Source organism: Coregonus clupeaformis, chromosome 3 (assembly GCF_020615455.1).
Source record: "Coregonus clupeaformis isolate EN_2021a chromosome 3, ASM2061545v1, whole genome shotgun sequence".
NCBI lineage: Eukaryota > Metazoa > Chordata > Actinopteri > Salmoniformes > Salmonidae > Coregonus > Coregonus clupeaformis.
Genome location: NC_059194.1, coordinates 30,785,176 through 30,804,551, shown reverse-complemented (window position 1 = coordinate 30,804,551; position 19,376 = coordinate 30,785,176). Strand labels below are relative to the sequence as shown.

The window sequence follows — 19,376 nt, the reverse complement described above, 5'->3', positions numbered from 1 at the left end:
CAGAGAAGCTACGTCTGGTAAGACGAGGGGCGGGGGTGTGTGTCTATTTGTCAATAACAGCTGGTGCGCGATGTCTAATATTAAAGAAGTCTCAAGGTATTGCTCGCCTGAGGTAGAGTACATTTTTACATGTTTTACATTTTTTTGTCATTTAGCAGACGCTCTTATCCAGAGCGACTTACAGGAGCAATTAGGGTTAAGTGCCTTGCTCAAGGGCACATCGACAGATTTTTCACCTAGTCGTCTTGGAGATTAGAACCAGCGACCTTTCGGTTACTGGCACAACGCTCTTAACCACTAAGTACCTTATGATAAGCTGTAGACCACACTATCTACCAAGAGAGTGCTCATCTATATTATTCGTAGCCGTCCATTTACCACCACAAATCGATGCTGGCACTAAGACCGCACTCAACGAACTATATAAGGCCATAAGCAAACAAGAAAATGCTCATCCAGAAGCGGTGCTCCTAGTGGCTGGGGACTTTAATGCAGGCAAACTTAAATCCGTTTTACCTCATTTCTACCAGCATGTCACATGTTCAAGCTGATTCCTGCTTACAAGCAAAAACTAAAGCAGGAAGTACCAGTGACTCACTCAATACGGAAGTGGTCAGATGACACGGATGCTACGCTACAGGACTGTTTTGCTAGCACAGACTGGAATATGTTCAGGGATTCATCCAATGGCATTGAGGAGTATACCACCTCAGTCATTGGCTTCATCAATTAGTGCATCGATGATGTCAACCCCAGAGTGACCGTACGTACATATCCCAACCAGAAGCCATGGACTATAGGCAACATCTGCATCGAGCTAAAGGCTAGAGCTGCCGCTTTCAAGGAGCGGGACACTAATCTGGACACTTTAAAGAAATCCCTCAGACGAACTATCAAACAGGCAAAGCGTAAATACAGGATTAAGATTGAATCCTACTACACCGGCTCTGACGCTTTTCGGATGTGGCAGGGCTGGAAAACTTTTACGGACTACAAAGAGAAACCCAGCCGCGAGCTGCCCAGTGATGCGAGCCTACCAGACGAGCTAAATGCCTTTTACGCTCGCTTCAAGGCAAGCAACACTGAAGCATGCATGAGAGCACCAGCTGTTCCGGACGAATGTGTGATAACGCTCTCGGTAGCCGATGTGAGCAAGACCTTTAAACAGGTCAACATTTACAAAGCCGCGGAGCTAGACGGATTACCAGGATGTGTACTCAAAGCATGTAAGGACCAACTGGCAAGTGTATTCACTGACATTTCAAACCTCTCCCTGACTGAGTCTGTAATACCTACATGTTTCAAGCAGACCACCATAGTCCCTGTACCCAAGAACACTAAGATAACCTGCCTAAATGACTACCGACCCGTAGCACTCAAGTCGGTAGCCATGAAGTGCTTTGAAAGGCTGGTCATGGCTCACATCAACAGCATCATCCCATATACCCTAGACCCACTCCAATTCGCATACCGCCCCAACAGATCCACAGATGACGCAATCTCAATCGTACTCCACACTGGTCTTTCCCACCTGGACAAAAGGAACACATATGTGAGAATGCTATTCATTGACTACAGCTCAGCGTTCAACATCATAGTGCTCACAAAGCTCATCACTAAGGTAAGGACCCTGGGACTAAACACCTCCCTATACAACTGGATCCTGGACTTCCTGACGGGCCGCCCACCAAGTGGTAAGGGTAGGCAACAACACGTCTGCCACGCTGATCCTCAACACGGGGGCCCCTCAGGGGTGCGTGCTTAGTCCTGCAGCTGTACCATCGAGAGCTTCCTGATCGGTTGCATCACCGCCTGGTATAGCAACTGCTCGGCATCTGACCGTAAGGCGCTACAGAGGGTAGTGCGTACGGCCCAGTACATCACTGGGGCCAAGCTTTGTTTTCACACTGCTGCTACCCGCTGTCTATTATCTATGTATAGTCACTTTACCCCTACCTACATGTACAAATTACCTCGCCTAACCTGTACCCTCGCACATTGACTCGGTACCCCCTGTATATAGCCTCGTTATTGTTATTTTATTGTGTTACTTTTTATTATGTTTTACTTTAGTTTTTTTGGTCAATATTCTCTTAACTCTTTCTTGAGCTGCATTGTTGGTTAAGGGCTTGTAAGTAAGCATTTAACGGGAGGTTCTACACTTGTTGTATTTGGCGCATGTGACAAATAAAGTTTGATTTGATTTGATATTAGCCCCAGATTTAGTAATTGTGTGTTTACGTGGGCTACGCTGCAGGGTGGAATCTGCAATCAGAGACTCTCTGTCTTTCTCTCTAATTCATACCCAGCCAGCCTCAGTGCTCCCGCACTCTGCTCTCCCTGCAGCCCCTCGGCCTCCGCGGCTCCTCCTCTCTCCACCACTCAGGGACAACCGGGGTCAATAACAGCTGTGGTGATGCTCTGTAATTGATGCCATCATTTCAATTTGAGCTGATTACAGTGAAGAGCTTCTTATCGTCTGACCCTGGCTCAGTGGGTGAATGAAACACACACTATAGAGAGGCCCATGCCCCCACGCCGCACGCCACTTCCTGTTCCTGGCTGGCTGAATGGTTTTCTATGGCTCCGTAATTTAGATGTAATGACTGTGTGTGTTCCAGGGCTGTCTGGGGTAAATGGCCATGTCATTTTCACTTAGTATGAGTTTATTATTGTGATCATCAGGCCCTAGCCTCAACACCGCCATGCTTGCCTGATGTGACTGGCTTGGCTGTAAACTGAGATGATTAAGTCCTCAGCTGACGTGATACTAGGGCGGGATGGGAAGGACTGTACAGTACAGTAGCTCTGTATAAACTGTAGTGTAAAGTATGTCTCCTCTGTTATACGGCAACAAGAGGGACCGTGATAGACACAGCCATCCAGGAGAATGTGTCATCCTATGGAACGAACCATTTATATATTTATTTTGTTTATTTTACCATAATAGGCAGAATCTACCGCACACCCGAAGCTGATTTGTGAAGGTGCTGGAGGCAAAAGGCAAAACTGTAGAAACAGGCAAACGTCTCTGCACACCTTTAATTTTTACCAGACAGGTCAAATTAGAACAAACTCTTATTTAGAATGACGGCCTGGCAGATTGTATTTATAGACATATAGTGGCATAGTATTTAACTGGCATAGAATGGTGAGAAAGCACTGTGAATGAATGTGTAACCACAACCTTCAGAGCATCTAAGAGTAACATCACAAAAAGCTAAAAAGCTATTGTTTGGGACCTTGGCAAATCCGATCGGCTCTAGAACCATCCTTTTGGAACACCTGTATATGCCTTTAGCTTTTCTGCTTGTTTCTGAATTCTGAGGCGGTTACAAAATAGTATTTTCAACGCAAATACCAAAATAGCATGAGCATCTCGCAGCTCATGCTGTGCACTAATAACACACATACTCACACATACACAGACAGACAGACACAACCTCAGAACCTATGGGCTATGAAACACAACACCTGAAGGGGGTCTCTAACATATCGTTCTACAATCTACATGCATTACAGCACAGGGACCAGATAACAACAGATACAAACAACCCACTGTGCTGCTTCTAACATAAAGCCCAGTTCATCCTCCATAGGAAGGAGCAAGAGAGCAACACCCTTCACCCTACAACACCACTTGTGTGAGCAACTCTTAATTGGAGATTAGAACAGGACTAAAACAAGAGAAGACAGCCTGCTAAAGGAGCCATGTGTAGTCCTGTCAGCCTGCCTGTCTCTGTCTCTGTCTCGTCCTCTGTCTGTCTGTCTGTCTCTCGCTCTCTCTAGGTCTCTCTCTAGGTCTCTCTCTCTCTCTCTCTCTCTGAGTGAGGGATGTAATCTAGGTCTCTCTCTCGCTCTCTCTCTCTGAGTGAGGGATGTAATCTAGGTCTCTCTCTCTCTCTCTCTCTCTGAGTGAGGGATGTAATCTAGGTCTCTCTCTCTCTCTCTCTCTCTCTGAGTGAGGGATGTAATCTAGGTCTCTCTCTCTCTCTCTCTGAGTGAGGGATGTAATCTAGGTCTTCTCTCTCTCTCTCTCTCTCTCTGAGTGAGGGATGTAATCTAGGTCTCTCTCTCTCTCTCTCTCTCTGAGTGAGGGGTGTAATCTAGGTCTCTCTCTCTCTCTCTCTCTCTCTGAGTGAGGGATGTAATCTAGGTCTCTCTCTCTCTCTCGCTCTCTGAGTGAGGGATGTCATCTAGGTCTCTCTCTCTCTCTCTCTCTCTGAGTGAGGGATGTAATCTAGGTCTCTCTCTCTCTCTCTGAGTGAGGGATGTAATCTAGGTATCTCTCTCTCTCTGAGTGAGGGATGTAATCTAGGTCTCTCTCTCTCTCTCTCTGAGTGAGGGATGTAATCTAGGTCTCTCTCTCTCTCTCTCTCTCTCTCTCTGAGTGAGGGATGTAATCTAGGTCTGAATCTGTGGGTGTCGGGAAACAAAAGCAGTCTGCCTCTCCTCTCCTCCATGGCACTTTTAATAGCATCATTAGGAGAGTTATCCCCCCCAGTCTCTACCGCTGGTGGCCAAGGGAAAGAGAGGGAGGGGGGGCATAAGGAGCGAGAAAGAGAGGTGGAAGATGGAGAGAGAACGAGAGAGAGAGAGAGAGAGAGAGAGAGAGAGAGAGGGGGAAGGGGACGAGGGGGGAAGCACGAGGGGGAGAGAGAAAGAGAGAGAGCAGGGACGTCTAGGCAACATGACAGGTTTACCCCAAGACAGCTCCTGTCACTCATAACCATGACTACAGGCGAGTGAGATAAAAGATTAAAGAGAGAGGGAAACGCTCTCTGATCACCATACATCTCTATCACTTCTCTGTGCTCTGGCTCATTCTCAAGTGTGTATTCACCAGGTTTGAGCTCAATTCAGAATTTGGGAATTGAGTTGAAATTTGAGTGACAGGAAGTAGAATTTAATTCAGTGCAATTCAAAGAAATCCCACTCAGTTATAGAACATGAGTTTTATTGAATCTGACAGGTCACACTTCCAGATACCAAAGGATATATGTTTGTCTGGAATCCTTAGTCAAAGAAAGAAGAAGATAGGCTAAAACTGCGTCTCCAATAGAAATACCCGATCATGGCGACAGTGGCTAGCTAAGCGCATGCGCAGAAATACGTCATCGGGTCTAATGGTCGTCTCGTGCCGAACTCCGCATGTGCAGGCCGTCAAATCAAAGGCACTCCTTCAATATAATGTGTTTTTTTACGAAAATGAAAACTTGTCAGTTTGTTACTTTCACGAGGTTGGAGTAATAACATGTTCAAATACTTAAGACATTGGCTCAAATCTAGGTTGTGCCCTTAGATTTCGAGAAAATTAACAACAAAAAACAACAACAAAAAATCTCACTGACTTCTCAAACCTCAAACCCCAGCCTGGTCTACTTAATCTGCTTCGCAAGTGTTCCCGGAAGTCTCGTGATGTTGCGTCTCTGGGTTTAGAAACTCTGTGCCTTAGTGCTTAGAATAGCCAATTATATTATATTTCCACCAACCATTTCATTTGTTTGGCTTCTTTTTGAAGGCATCAGGCTACTTGAGGAACAACTTGAAGGTTAAACGAATGCACTCTGGGAAATGTAGTATTTTCCCCATATTGAACACAATTTAAGTGATTAATGAAATATAATAACTAAGAATATCCACATACAGGTTTTGTTTTCCTTGATCATTAATTGTAGCCCTTTCCACTCACAGCCACTGTCATCCCGTGTCATTGACAAGCACCTTAATTGGAACTCAGGTGCTTCGCTTCACAGCGCTGTATGGGTTTTGACTGACAGCCGTTATAAACTTGAGAACTGAGCACTAATTGCACATTTGTTGTTGCCTGTGTGAGGGATGAGACGTTGAATATTATAATATATAAATACCACTCTGATGTCATACAAGCAAACCACACACCCATGAGTCCAAATGTGCACTTCAAATTTTCCTATTTGAAAACTCATGTTATTTACAGTATCAACATTTATGATCGCTATGTTTGATCCACAGTTACAAAGATTACATGTTACACCCTGGGCTGTCCTGAACAGAATAAGCCTATGTTTGTCATATTGTGAAGAAAATTAGTTGCAGAACACACACTTGAATGCACTCATGACTCCATTCTATGCACATCAAAATTACAATCTCTTTGTCTGAAGTGCCGTTTGAAAGCCTAACCCTGTAAGATCATATTTTATCATTTACTGTTGCTAGCCATGCTGGCAATAGAATAAGCTTTCAAATTATGCCCACCTGATCCAGATTGCAATTCATAATTGAACATATTTGGATTGCGTAAACAACAACAGTAATTGTGTGATGGTCGGGACACAGGGCTGTGTTCCGAACAAAAAACTACAAATGTGCTTGCTTCAGTTCCTCAATGGCAAAGCTAAGAGAGCAAAAAAAAAGCACCTTATAGTTGAAGGCATTGAAATTATTTAGGAACTGTGCACAGTTTGGAGAGCTGGGTGGCCACTCGGAGACACTAGTTAGACCTCTCACTCAAACCCTTGTAATCCTTTTTTTCTTATCTTGCACCTACTCGAAAATGTCAATGAATATTCTTATTGTGTTACTGAATGTATCCAGAGCATTTTCAGATTACGTTATTGACAAATGCTGTGAAAAGTACAATCATTTTAAAACACACATCAAACCAACAGGATAATGTTTGGATTCAGTCTTGTGTCAGGTGAACTCTTGTGTCCTCACCTTTGGCCCATAATCTCCAAAGTGTTCTCTTTCAATTGCTACCATGGTCATGCATATGCTTTGTATAGTTATTTTGTTAGAAACATGAGTGTAAGGGGTTAAGAGTTTGTCCTGAAAATCAAAAATCAATTCAACAATATTGTATATGCATGTACAGTGGGGAAAAAAAGTATTTAGTCAGCCACCAATTGTGCAAGTTCTCCCACTTAAAAAGATGAGAGAGGCCTGTAATTTTCATCATAGGTACACGTCAACTATGACAGACAAATTGAGGGAAAAAAATCCAGAAACTCACATTGTAGGATTTTTAATGAATTTATTTGCAAATTATGGTGGAAAATAAGTATTTGGTCACCTACAAACAAGCAAGATTTCTGGCTCTCACAGACCTGTAACTTCTTCTTTAAGAGGCTCCTCTGTCCTCCACTCGTTACCTGTATTAATGGCACCTGTTTGAACTTGTTATCAGTATAAAAGACACCTGTCCACAACCTCAAACAGTCACACTCCAAACTCCACTATGGCCAAGACCAAAGAGCTGTCAAAGGACACCAGAAACAAATTTGTAGACCTGCACCAGGCTGGGAAGACTGAATCTGCAATAGGTAAGCAGCTTGGTTTGAAGAAATCAACTGTGGGAGCAATTATTAGGAAATGGAAGACATACAAGACCACTGATAATCTCCCTCGATCTGGGGCTCCACGCAAGATCTCACCCCGTGGGGTCAAAATGATCACAAGAACGGTGAGCAAAAATCCCAGAACCACACAGGGGGACCTAGTGAATGACCTGCAGAGAGCTGGGACCAAAGTAACAAAGCCTACCATCAGTAACACACTACGCCGCCAGGGACTCAAATCCTGCAGTGCCAGACGTGTCCCCCTGCTTACGCCAGGCCTGTCTGAAGTTTGCTAGAGTGCATTTGGATGATCCAGAAGAGGATTGGGAGAATGTCATATGGTCAGATGAAACCAAAATATAACTTTTTGGTAAAAACTCAACTCGTCGTGTTTGGAGGACAAAGAATGCTGAGTTGCATCCAAAGAACACCATACCTACTGTGAAGCATGGGGGTGGAAACATCATGCTTTGGGGCTGTTTTTCTGCAAAGAGACCAGGACGACTGATCCGTGTAAAGGAAAGAATGAATGGGGCCATGTATCGTGAGATTTTGAGTGAAAACCTCCTTCCATCAGCAAGGGCATTGAAGATGAAACGTGGCTGGGTCTTTCAGCATGACAATGATCCCAAACACACCGCCCGGGCAACGAAGGAGTGGCTTCGTAAGAAGCATTTCAAGGTCCTGGAGTGGCCTAGCCAGTCTCCAGATCTCAACCCCATAGAAAATCTTTGGGGGGAGTTGAAAGTCCGTGTTGCCCAGCGACAGCCCCAAAACATCACTGCTCTAGAGGAGATCTGCATGGAGGAATGGGCCAAAATACCAGCAACAGTGTGTGAAAACCTTGTGAAGACTTACAGAAAACGTTTGACCTGTGTCAATGCCAACAAAGGGTATATAACAAAGTATTGAGAAACTTTTGTTATTGACCAAATACTTATTTTCCACCATAATTTGCAAATAAATTCATTAAAAATCCTACAATGTGATTTTCTGGAATTTCTTTTCTGATTTTGTCTGTCATAGTTGATGTGTACCTATGATGAAAATTACAGGCCTCTCTCATCTTTTTAAGTGGGAGAACATGCACAATGGGTGGCTGACTAAATACTTTTTTTCCCCACTGTATTTAAAGACATGTTTGATATTTTATGGACAAGATGTACAGGTAACTGCCAAAATAATAGAAACACTTGAGTAAATAAGGGACAAAAAGTATATTGAAAGCAGGTGCTTCCACACGTGTGGTTCCTGAGTAAATTAAGCAATTAACATCCCATCATGCTTAGGGTCATGTATAAAAATGCTGGGCAGGCCATTATTTTGGCTACCATCGCTATGCCCCCATTGGATGACAATGCCCCCAGCCACAGGGCACAAGTGGTCACTGAATGGTTTGATGAGCATGAAAACGATGTAAACCATATGCCATGGCCCTCTCAGTCACCAGATCTCAACCCGATGGAAAACCTATGGGAGATTCTGGATCGGCACCTGAGACAGAGTTTTCCACCACCATCAACAAAACATCAAATGATGATGATCCCTCCAATAGAGTTCCAGACACTTGTAGAATTTATGCCAAGGTGCATTAAAGATGTTCTGGCTCGTGGTGGCCCAACACCCTATTAAGACACTTTATGTTGGTGTTTCCTTTATTTTGGCACTTACCTGTATATTTATATAGACTACACCTAATATAGAATTTAATTTAATTTACAGTTTTTTTTCAATTGCTTAAACACCATTTTGAAAACAGGGCCCGGTTTTTCAAACCCCTTCACACAATTAGCACAACACTACACCAAAGTAGCCCAACACCTCAGATCATTTGCAAAATAGAACACTTTTGTCAAAACTATACAATGTCTTATAAAAACCTTATTTTGTTGTCATAACATAAACCCAACCATCATATGGTCTGATTCTGTTTGAATCAGTTTGAACATTCCTGTGCTCAACCTAAAACACTTTTAGCATTTACACAGAGAAAGTGTAAAAATAAATTCACCAACACCACATGACACCAATTGTGCAGACTAATGAAAATATGTATTTCTTTTCATGTACTCAAGTCAGTCAATACTGAACATTTCAACAAAACATTCATAACAAAACATTTTCCAGATTTCATACAGTATTACTGAACGTGCCATTGTACTGTAAGCTTACAGTAATACTGTAACATAAATTACATATCCAGTTCAGTACCGAATAAAAAAGAAAAATAACCTAAACATCTCTCCGCCTAGCTGGATCTGGCCACAGGGCCTCGTCAACATCACAGGCTATATTTTCATTTGCAAGGCAACGTGGGAAGAATCTTTTGGAGTGACGAATCCACCCTTGTATGGATGCTGCTTAAATTTGATCACATGCTTCCACCATAGCTTGAATGAGGGCCATCTGGACATAGGGCCGGAGATCATAAACCTTCCACCGCCATGCTGAGAAGAACTCCTCGATGGGGTTTAGGAAGGGGGAGTATGGTGGAAGGTATTGAACTGTAAATTGTGGGTGTTAATGAAACCAGTTTTTGACCAGAGCAGAACGATGGAAAGCTACATTGTCCCAGACGACAATGTATTGCATCTGGTCCCTTTGGTTTGCTGCTGTGATAATATTGTGTAATCTGTCAAAACATTTAACAATGAGGTCAGTGTAAGGACCCAAGTTGGCATGGCGGTGGAGGACCCCATTCTGTGTAATGGCAGCACAAAGGGTAATGTTACCCCCACGTTGCCCTGGTACATTGGCAATAGCCCTGTGGCCAATGATGTTTCTTCCCCTTCTTCTCACTGTTAAATCCAGCCTCATCAATGTATATAAACTAATGCGGGACTTCCTCCGCATCCATTTGCAAAACTCTCTGAAATACAGCAAAAGATCACATTGTGTAGATCAATTTACTGTAGGTCTGCTATACGGTAAAATTACATGTACAGTAAAAAGGTTATGTGTGCAGTACACAATACTACAGTCAGTGAACAAAATGTACCACCACATATTCACGCCGCAGGCCTTTCACCCTGTCTGAATTTCTTTCAAATTCACTTTATACAGTTGTTTCATTAGAACTTGATGTTTTTTAAGGATACCGGCTATTGTTGACAGAGAGACCTGTTGGACATTATTGAACATTCGGTGATCATTGACAATATGGGCTTGAATTTCTCTAAGTCTGATTGCATTATTGGCCAAAACAAGGTTTATGATCTCTATCTCTTGCTCCTGTGTGAATATGGGGCCCCTCCCTCCTTGGTGTTCTCGACGTTCAATCCTATGTTGGCCAATCAAAATACATGTACAGTGAGGGAAAAAAGTATTTGATCCCCTGCTGATTGCCCACTGACAAAGACATGATCAGTCTATAATTTTAAAGGCAGTTAATTTGAACAGTGAGAGACAGAATAACAACAAAAAAATCCAGAAAAACACATGTCAAAAATGTTATAAATTGATTTGCATTTTAATGAGGGAAATAAGTATTTGACCCCTCTGCAAAACATGACTTAGTACTTGGTGGCAAAACCCTTGTTGGCAATCACAGAGGTCAGACGTTTCTTGTAGTTGGCCACCAGGTTTTCACACATCTCAGGAGGGATTTTGTTCCAATCCTCTTTGCAGATCTTCTCCAAGTCATTAACGTTTCGAGGCTGACGTTTGGCAACTCGAAACTTCAGCTCCCTCCACAGATTTTCTATGGGATTAAGGTCTGGAGACTGGCTAGGCCACTCCAGGACCTTAATGTGCTTCTTCTTGAGCCACTCCTTTGTTGCCTTGGCCGTGTGTTTTGGGTCATTGTCATGCTGGAATACCCATCCACAACCCATTTTCAATGCCCTGGCTGAGGGAAGGAGGTTCTCACCCAAGATTTGACGGTGCATGGCCCCGTCCATCATCCCTTTGATGCAGTGAAGTTGTCCTGTCCCCTTAGCAGAAAAACACCCCCAAAGCATAATGTTTCCACCTCCATGTTTGACGGTGGGGATGGTGTTCTTGGGGTCATAGGCAGCATTCCTCCTCCTCCAAACACGGCGAGTTGAGTTGATGCCAAAGAGCTCCATTTTGGTCTCATCTGACCACAACACCTTCACCCAGTTCTCCTCTGAATCATTCAGATGTTCATTGGCAAACTTCAGACGGCCCTGTATATGTGCTTTCTTGAGCAGGGGGACCTTGCGGGCACTGCAGGATTTCAGTCCTTCACGGCATGGTGTGTTACCTATTGTTTTCTTGGTAACTATGGTCCCAGCTGCCTTGAGATCATTGACAAAATCCTCCCGTGTAGTTCTGGGCTGATTCCTCACCGTTCTCATGATCATTACAACTCCACGAGGTGAGATCTTGCATGGAGCCCCAGGCCGAGGGAGATTGACAGTTATTTTGTGTTTCTTCCATTTGTGAATAATAGCACCAACTGTTGTCACCTTCTCACCAAGCTGCTTGGCGATGGTCTTGTAGCCCATTCCAGCCTTGTGTAGGTCTACAATCTTGTCCCTGACATCCTTGGAGTGCTCTTTGGTCTTGGCCATGGTGGAGAGTTTGGAATCTGATTGATTGATTTCTTCTGTGGACAGGTGTCTTTTATACAGGTAACAAACTGAGATTAGGAGCACTCCCTTTAAGAGTGTGCTCCTAATCTCAGCTCGTTACCTGTATAAAAAACACCTGGGAGCCAGAAATCTTTCTGATTGAGAGGGCGTCAAATACTTATTTCCCTAATTAAAATGCAAATCAATTTATAACATTTTTGACATGCGTTTTTCTGGATGTTTTTGTTGCTATTCTGTCTCTCACTGTTCAAATAAACCTACCATTAAAATTATAGACTGATCATGTCTTTGTCAGTGGGCAAACGTACGAAATCAGCAGGGGATCAAATACTTTTTTCCCTCACTGTAGCTTACTGTAAAATGATACAGGAATAGAAACCAAAACTGTTGATATAGTACATGCAGTAAGCTATGGATTTTCTGTTGACAGAAGATACGTTTCTCACCTGTGATCTTGACGAAATGTCCGAACTATTGATGCCACTGTGTAGCTGCTTAGGTTAGGCTGTACTCTCAGTCCAGCCTCCCTCAGTGTTAGTCCGTGGTTTATTACATGGTCCACAATTGTAGCACGAATTTCATTACACAGATTTGGTTGTCTTCTTCTTTGTGCATGTCCTACCCCTCCTCCAGGTCTTCCTCTCCCTCTCCCTCTCCCTCTCCCTCTTCCTCTTCCTCTTCCTCTTCCTCTGACACCGTCCATTTCTTTTCAAAACAGGTGAATTTACCGGTTGCCTTTTTATAGTGCTTAAACCTGATTGGTGTGTCTACAATTAAGCACCAGTGTGTGTGCACACCTGGTGGCTGTGTTTAACCAATTGGTTCATGGGTGTGTTCATTTGAAAGCCTTTGATTTGAAATTGCAAGGAAATGACATCATGATACATTTCTGTGTCAAATGCATACAAGTGTGTTTAGTGTTTTGCAAATCACTGTGTGTAATGTTTTGCTAAAGGTGTGAAGCTGACAATGTGCTTACAGTTGTGCAAATCTAGGCCGGTGTTTTGCTCCTTGAGTTTAAGGTTTTGCTAATTGTGGGAAAGTTTTAATTTTAGTGTGTAAGCAATTGAAAAAAACTGTAATTTCACTGAATTCAATTCTATTCCCTTTAATAAAAATTCTAATTGCAATTCTGTATCCTGCTTACTACTTCAATTCAAATTAAATCCCAATTCAACAATTGAATTAGAATTTATGAGGCATTCTCAAATCAATTCTGAATTGAGCCCAACACTGATATTCACCATGCATGTATCTGCGTGTGTGTGTGTGTGTGTATGTGTGTGTGTGCTTGTGTGTGTGTGTGTGTGTGTTTGTGTGTGTGTGTTTGTGTGTGTGTGTGATTGTGTGTGTGTGTGTGTGTGTGTGTGTGTGTGTGTGTGTGTGTGTGTGTGTGTGTGTGTGTGTGTGTGTGTGTGTGTGTGTGTGTGTGTGTGTGTGTGTGTGTGTGTGTGTAATACACGTCTCTGCTGTCCAGGTGTTCTCCCACCTGTTGCTAAAGGGTAACAGGGATGATGACAGGTCTGCCATCTGCCATCCGTCCATCCATTTGTCAATCTGACTGTCTGTATTTCTGTCTGTCTGATTGTTAGATTGAGACATACATGAGAAAGGCCTCTCTCCCCAACCTCCAGTTCTAGCCAATTAAGTTCTCCCTCTCCGGGCCTTCCTATTGGCTGAATCAATACCTGTGTACCTGTCTGACCCTATGTTCCCACGGCAACACAATGCCGCCCTATCATTTGGCTGCAACCTCTGATTATCTCAAGCCTGGTCCATCTGGAATGGAAGTTTAGATGGCTGTGAGAATGTATGTCTTTATGAAGACTGCTATTTTGTTTAATAGTTTACAGTACAAAATATATTTATGTACAGTCCACGTGTTGGGATCTTGCAATCAGTTCAAGTTTATACAGATCTCTTTCTCGCTCTGTTTCTCCCTCCCTCCTCTCTCTCTCCCTTTCCCTCCTCTTTCTCTTCCTCCTCCCCTCTCCCCTTCTCTCTCTCTGTGGTCTGGGCTAGGAGGAGGAGGACAGTAGTGGCAGGAAACAGAAGAACAGCAGGAACTGCCTTTCCTCTCTTCTCCTCTGGGCTAACACACTCTACTGTACATTCCACACATCTCTCTCTCTCTCTTTCTCTCTATCTTTCGCTCTCTCTCTCTCCCTCTGCCACGGAAAAATCCCCAAACATACACACACACACACTCTCTCTCTCTTTCTCTCTCCAGCCCGGCTGTCTTTCTAATGCATACAGGAGAGGAGAGAATAACACACACACACTTCGAACAGCTTCTGTAGCTTTGACCGAGTATGCTAGGCCAGGGGGAAAGCCATTAGTGGGACGAGGTTTATAAACACACACACACACACACACACACACACCACACACACATACACACACACGCATGTATAAAATATTCCAAGAGGCTAGGTTAGGTAAGTTTAGGTTATGATTTCTGTACTGAACTTCTTCCACTGAAACCAATTCTCTCTCACATTCCCAGCCAACAGTGTGAGTATGGGGGAGTCTGGGGGAGGGGGCATACTACAGGCATGCTGCAATTACATTTTCCTTTACCCCACCACATGCCCACCATCTCCAACCCCCTTCTCCCCACTCTGCTGCCTCCTGCATCTCCTCAACTACTCAACAAGACCTCACCAGCTGATCACATAGGCTCTCTACACAAGAAAGCAATTCACCTCAACGATCATTCATCACGCCACCCTTGCTCTCTTTCTCTTTCTCTCCTCTCTCCCTGTCTCCCTCCCTTTCTCTTGGTTTCTCTACACTCTGCTTTTGCTCCCCTTCTGTCTCTTTTTTCTCTCTCCCTGTCTTTTCCTTCACCACTCTCCTCTCTGCCACTCCCTCCATTCCCATCTCCTCTCTTTCTCTCTCTCCATTCCCTGGCTAGTGGCCAGGCAGTGAGCTGGGGGCAGGCCAGAGCAGAGCTGAGAGGTGGTGTAGGGCCTGCCCCTTGTGCCCATGCTGGCAGTATGTTGGCTGGCTACTGGCTGGCTGTCTGGCTGCTGGCTGGGTGCCTGCTCTCTCAGCTGGTCAAAGGGTCCCCAGTGTACTCAACTCTAAACGGCTCCAGTTGTTGGCTGTTGACTAATGAACACTGGTCTAATGAGGGAACATCCTTTCCTTTCCTCTCCTCCCTTCTCTTCTTTTCCTCCCTTCTCCTCTTCTCATTTCCTAAGAGGAGGGGTCCTGTCCTCCTCTTCTCCTCCTCTCTTCCCCGCTTGCCAGTCAAACACACATACACAGTCACACACAGACAAAAATGCAGGTCATTGGGGCCTCCCTCTCCTCCACCGCCGAGACAAACACACAGACCAAATATCCATGCATGAGATTTCAAACCCATCGCTCAGTCGATTCAGTCTTCAAAATACCTACCTAACATGGCATTGACAACAGAAATACAACTACCTCTCAATCTTTTGATTTGATCATTTCAATAAACACACAAGCAAATCACACAGCCTCTTTCAATATCCCAAATTACATCTGTTTAACACACTTCAGACTACTGTGTAACCTCTCTCTGACTTCGACTGAGTGGAAAGTGGTGTCAAGTAGAACAAGACTCAGGTACTACACACGTCGCGTGGGCCTCACGGAGGAGCATCAACGGAATATCAACATGACCCCTCCATGACCTCTGACCCTGGGGTCAACCAGGAAGCATGCTGAGTCACCAGAGAGAAGTCAAGGGGTTACGCAATCTAGTTCTTTCTCTTTCTCCTCTCTCTCTCTCTGTATGTCTGTTTTTGTCTGTCTCTGTCTCTCTGTGTTTCCTTCTCTCTCTCTCTCTCTCTCTCTCTCTCTCTCTCTCTCTCTCTCTCTCTCTCTCTCTCGCTCTCTCTTCCTCTCTCTTTCTGTCTCTCTCTCTGTCTACGCACTGGGCGTTCCTATGGAAACTCGGACATGGCTCCTCTCTCTTTCTCTCTCTCTCTCTCTCTTGCAGTCGTTGACACATGCACACATACAATCTAAAGATTGGGATAGGATTGGCGACTCATAACCTCACTCCACAGGCCTTCCAGGACATCTGATGGAGAGAGGGCCTTAGAACAAACATCCTTACCCAGTCTCAAACAGACCAAAACAGAATTTCAAAACAGAAACATCACCAATACAACGCATCCAGTCAAATTAGCTAGATTTTCATTAAGCACCTAGCTCGACCAAGCACCACCAATCAGCAATAAGAACCGCACAGCAAATTCTGTACAGCGCAGTAAACTAGAGCAGGACGAAGGTCAAACCCAGTACAGAGGTGAAACAGTGCTAAGAGACAGTTAGATGGGCACAGCGGACACAGACGTTCTCTACAGTAACCCAAACAACCAAAACTCACCAGGCCGTCGCAGTTGCTGATGGCTACGGTGGCTCCGGGCGTGTCTGTGACGTCACCCACGTAGAAACAGTCTCCCTGCAGGGGCTCGGAGCGTGTGGCTGTCCCATTGCTGTCGTTATCATCGTGCCACTCCATCTTGGCTCCGGGGGCCACCAGTCGCGCATTGTGCCGCAGACGCAGGTGGAACTCCCGGCCGAAGACGGTGACATTGTAATAAAGCTGTCTGTGTCGGGGCCCTCCATCCTCCTCGTACATTTCCTCTCTTTCTTCATCTCCTTCTCCTCCTCCTCCTCCTCCCCTGTTCTCTCCGGCCTCCCTCCTCCAGCGCCTATGGGGCTGCCCCGCCCCCGCCCCCGCCCCCGGCCGGCCGGCCGACACGGCGTGGGACAGGAAGCGGCCATCCGCGTCCACGCTCACGGGCCTCACCAGTCCATACTCCCCCAGGACATGCTGCAGGGAGTCTGAAGGGGGAGGAGGGGGGAGAGAGGGGAGAGGGACAGGTAGATAGGGAATGAGGGAGAAGAGGGTGGTGGGAGGAGAGGGTGGAGAGGGACAAGTGGGACAGGTGGAGGCGGGGAGAGGGGGATGGAGAGAGGGAGAAGGACAGGTGGATGGTGGTGAGGGAGAGCAGAGGAGAAGAGAGAATAGGGGGAGAGAGGATAGTGGGAGAGAGAGGAGGGGAGAGGAGAAGAGGGAGAGAAGAGGTGAGAGAGGAATGCAGAGGGAGAGTAAGGGGGAGATGGAGAAGGGATGGAGAAGGGAGAAATGAGGAGGATAGGAAAGGGCGGGAATGAGAGAGAATAAGAGAATTAGATAGAGAGATAGAGAAAACGGGAGGAAAGGGGTGTTAGAGATGTCATGTTCCGTTCCTAATTGCATCCCTTCTTGATCACAGAGAAAATATGCATGGACTTCAAACAGATAAGGCTATCCAACACAGACACAGAGACATACACACACTCCCCACCCCTGAACCCAGATGCAACCCCACGTCCTTGCCGGGCTGTGCGCGGTTTGCTCTATTACGCTCACAAGCCACACAAGAGTCGAAGGTAAGGGGTTCTACATAGAAGATCATAGGAAATCCCAGGACATAGTGTCTATAATACTGTAATAAGCTCACATAGTTGCTGTCACAAACTCCAAACGCCACACAGTTGTCACTGACTAGTTGGATATTAATTTCCCAATGAGCAAACAATTTCCGTACTTATAGCATTCTTATACATTCATTTTTTATCAGGTTTTTGCTTCGCTGACCTTATTTGTTTATTGACTTTAGTCAATAAAACTCATGAATGCAAGTGTTTATGTCAATTTTATTTGTGTTCCACTTGTAGCCACTTAAATGTGAGGCTAAATATGAGGGCAGAGCAAGCAGATTAATGAAAGTAGTTAATTTCAGCTTGTTTTGCTGTGGGAAGCCTGGTTACAATGGAGTTAAGATTTGGAGAGACATGCAGCCTAATTAATATAATTTATTTTAGCCTATTGCATCACCATCATTATTACTTCCCCATAATCAAGTCTTAATACACTGTAGGTCGTTTTATTAGCGACGCATCACACTATAACTGTGACACTGACAGTGAGGCAGCTCTCTGAGGCAGCTTTTAGACGCGTTGGAGAGATGCTCCCTCCGGGGCCGCTATAGTGACAGAACGCTGCGCCTCGCCTACATATCCCTACTCTCTACTCAAAGCCACAGCACTAGATCACATCAGTGACACTAACGACTCTCCGCTGTCCTTCTCAATATCAATTGCATTATTATTATCTAAACAGATATCTTTACACAGATAATACATATTATTGTGTTTTGTTTTAATCACTGGGCTATAATGAGTGTAACCGAGATCGTTATTTAATAGCCGTGCGAATAAGCAGGCAAGGGTGAGGTGCACCACGCACTTGATTCCAGCAAGATCTTATCAGTCTGATTCCATGATAACAGAGCCCAACATGATTTGATAGGCTATATAATTTCCCCCATGGTCACTAAATAAAAGTTTTCTGCAAAACATGAGTGAGATATCAGATACTAAGTGTGCACTGTGCAATGTTATTATTCTTCAATGTTTATTATTATTATTATTATTATTATTATTATTATTATTATTATTATTATTATTATTAGGCATATTACTATTCTCTAATGTCACGGGAATTAGATGTTCATTTCTAATCGATAACATCCAACCCTTTCCTTCCTGTGACCAAATCGATAGCTGCTATCTCCACCTAATCACATAAGGTTACTCCATGGCAAACGCCGACAACAAACCGGTCCTTGCATCCTTCACACAGCCAAAGTGAATTCCCCTGCCCTGACCGTCCGAAATGCTGAACCGCCCGCGTCAGGAGCGGGATGAGGAGAGGAGAGAGAGAAACGCACACTTAACAACACTGCCTGCCCTGACACAGCACAGAGAGAGCACAATCTCGGGGAAAAGTATCGGGAACCTTCATTGATCTAGTAAACCAAAGTTGAAAAGGGACGCTTTAGGGTGTGTATATACAGTAGTTGCAGCCTATAGCCCAGGCTACTCTGTTGGGCGCTCAGAACGTTGCTTCTACCCAATTGACCCCTGGCGTATGGAAACAGCAAAATATTGTAAACATAAACAGTCCCACGTTTACGTACCTACGCTACTGGCGATATATAGGCCGCTCGTGTGCAGAAAGGCCGGCAGAATGATTAAGATAGTCAATCCAGGCGCGAGACCCATGGCAGCTCCGAACTGCGCAGGTGAGAGAGTGGGACTTCGGGCTCCAGTGTGGTAAAGTTCCCCGCGACTAGCCACACCGCCACGACAGCAACAGCACAGCAGCCCGCAACTAACTGCCAAGTGCACCGGGAGAGAACGCGCTCTCTCTCGCTCTCTCTCTCTCTCTCTCTCTCTCTCTCTCTCTCTCTCTCTCTCTCTCTCTCTCTCTCTCTCTCTCTCTCTCTCCCCTCTCTCTCACCCCCCTCTCTCTCTCTCTCTCTCTCTCTCGCTCTCCCCCCCTCCTCTCTCTCTCTCTCTCTCTCTCGCTTTATCACTCTTACTCTCTCACTCACACACACTCTCTATCTCTCTCTCTCGCTCCCGCTCCTTGCCTCTGCGCTCTGACAACTCCCCGACTCTA

The 19,376-nt window shown here is 44.9% G+C and overlaps 1 protein-coding gene across 1 annotated transcript in view; it reads right to left on the bottom strand.

Annotated features, from left to right (window-relative positions):
• LOC121544674 (A disintegrin and metalloproteinase with thrombospondin motifs 2-like) overlaps nucleotides 1-19,133 on the bottom strand; it is a 202,993-nt gene extending 183,860 nt beyond the window's left edge. Inside the window, exons 1-2 of the mRNA XM_045206588.1 lie at nucleotides 18,892-19,133; nucleotides 16,248-16,708 (exon numbers count right to left, since the gene is read on the bottom strand). Of these exons, the coding sequence (XP_045062523.1) occupies nucleotides 16,248-16,708; nucleotides 18,892-18,976 (546 nt within the window). The 5' untranslated portion in view covers nucleotides 18,977-19,133. The remainder of the gene's footprint in view (nucleotides 1-16,247; nucleotides 16,709-18,891) is intronic.
• Between the last annotated feature and the right edge of the window lie 243 nt (nucleotides 19,134-19,376).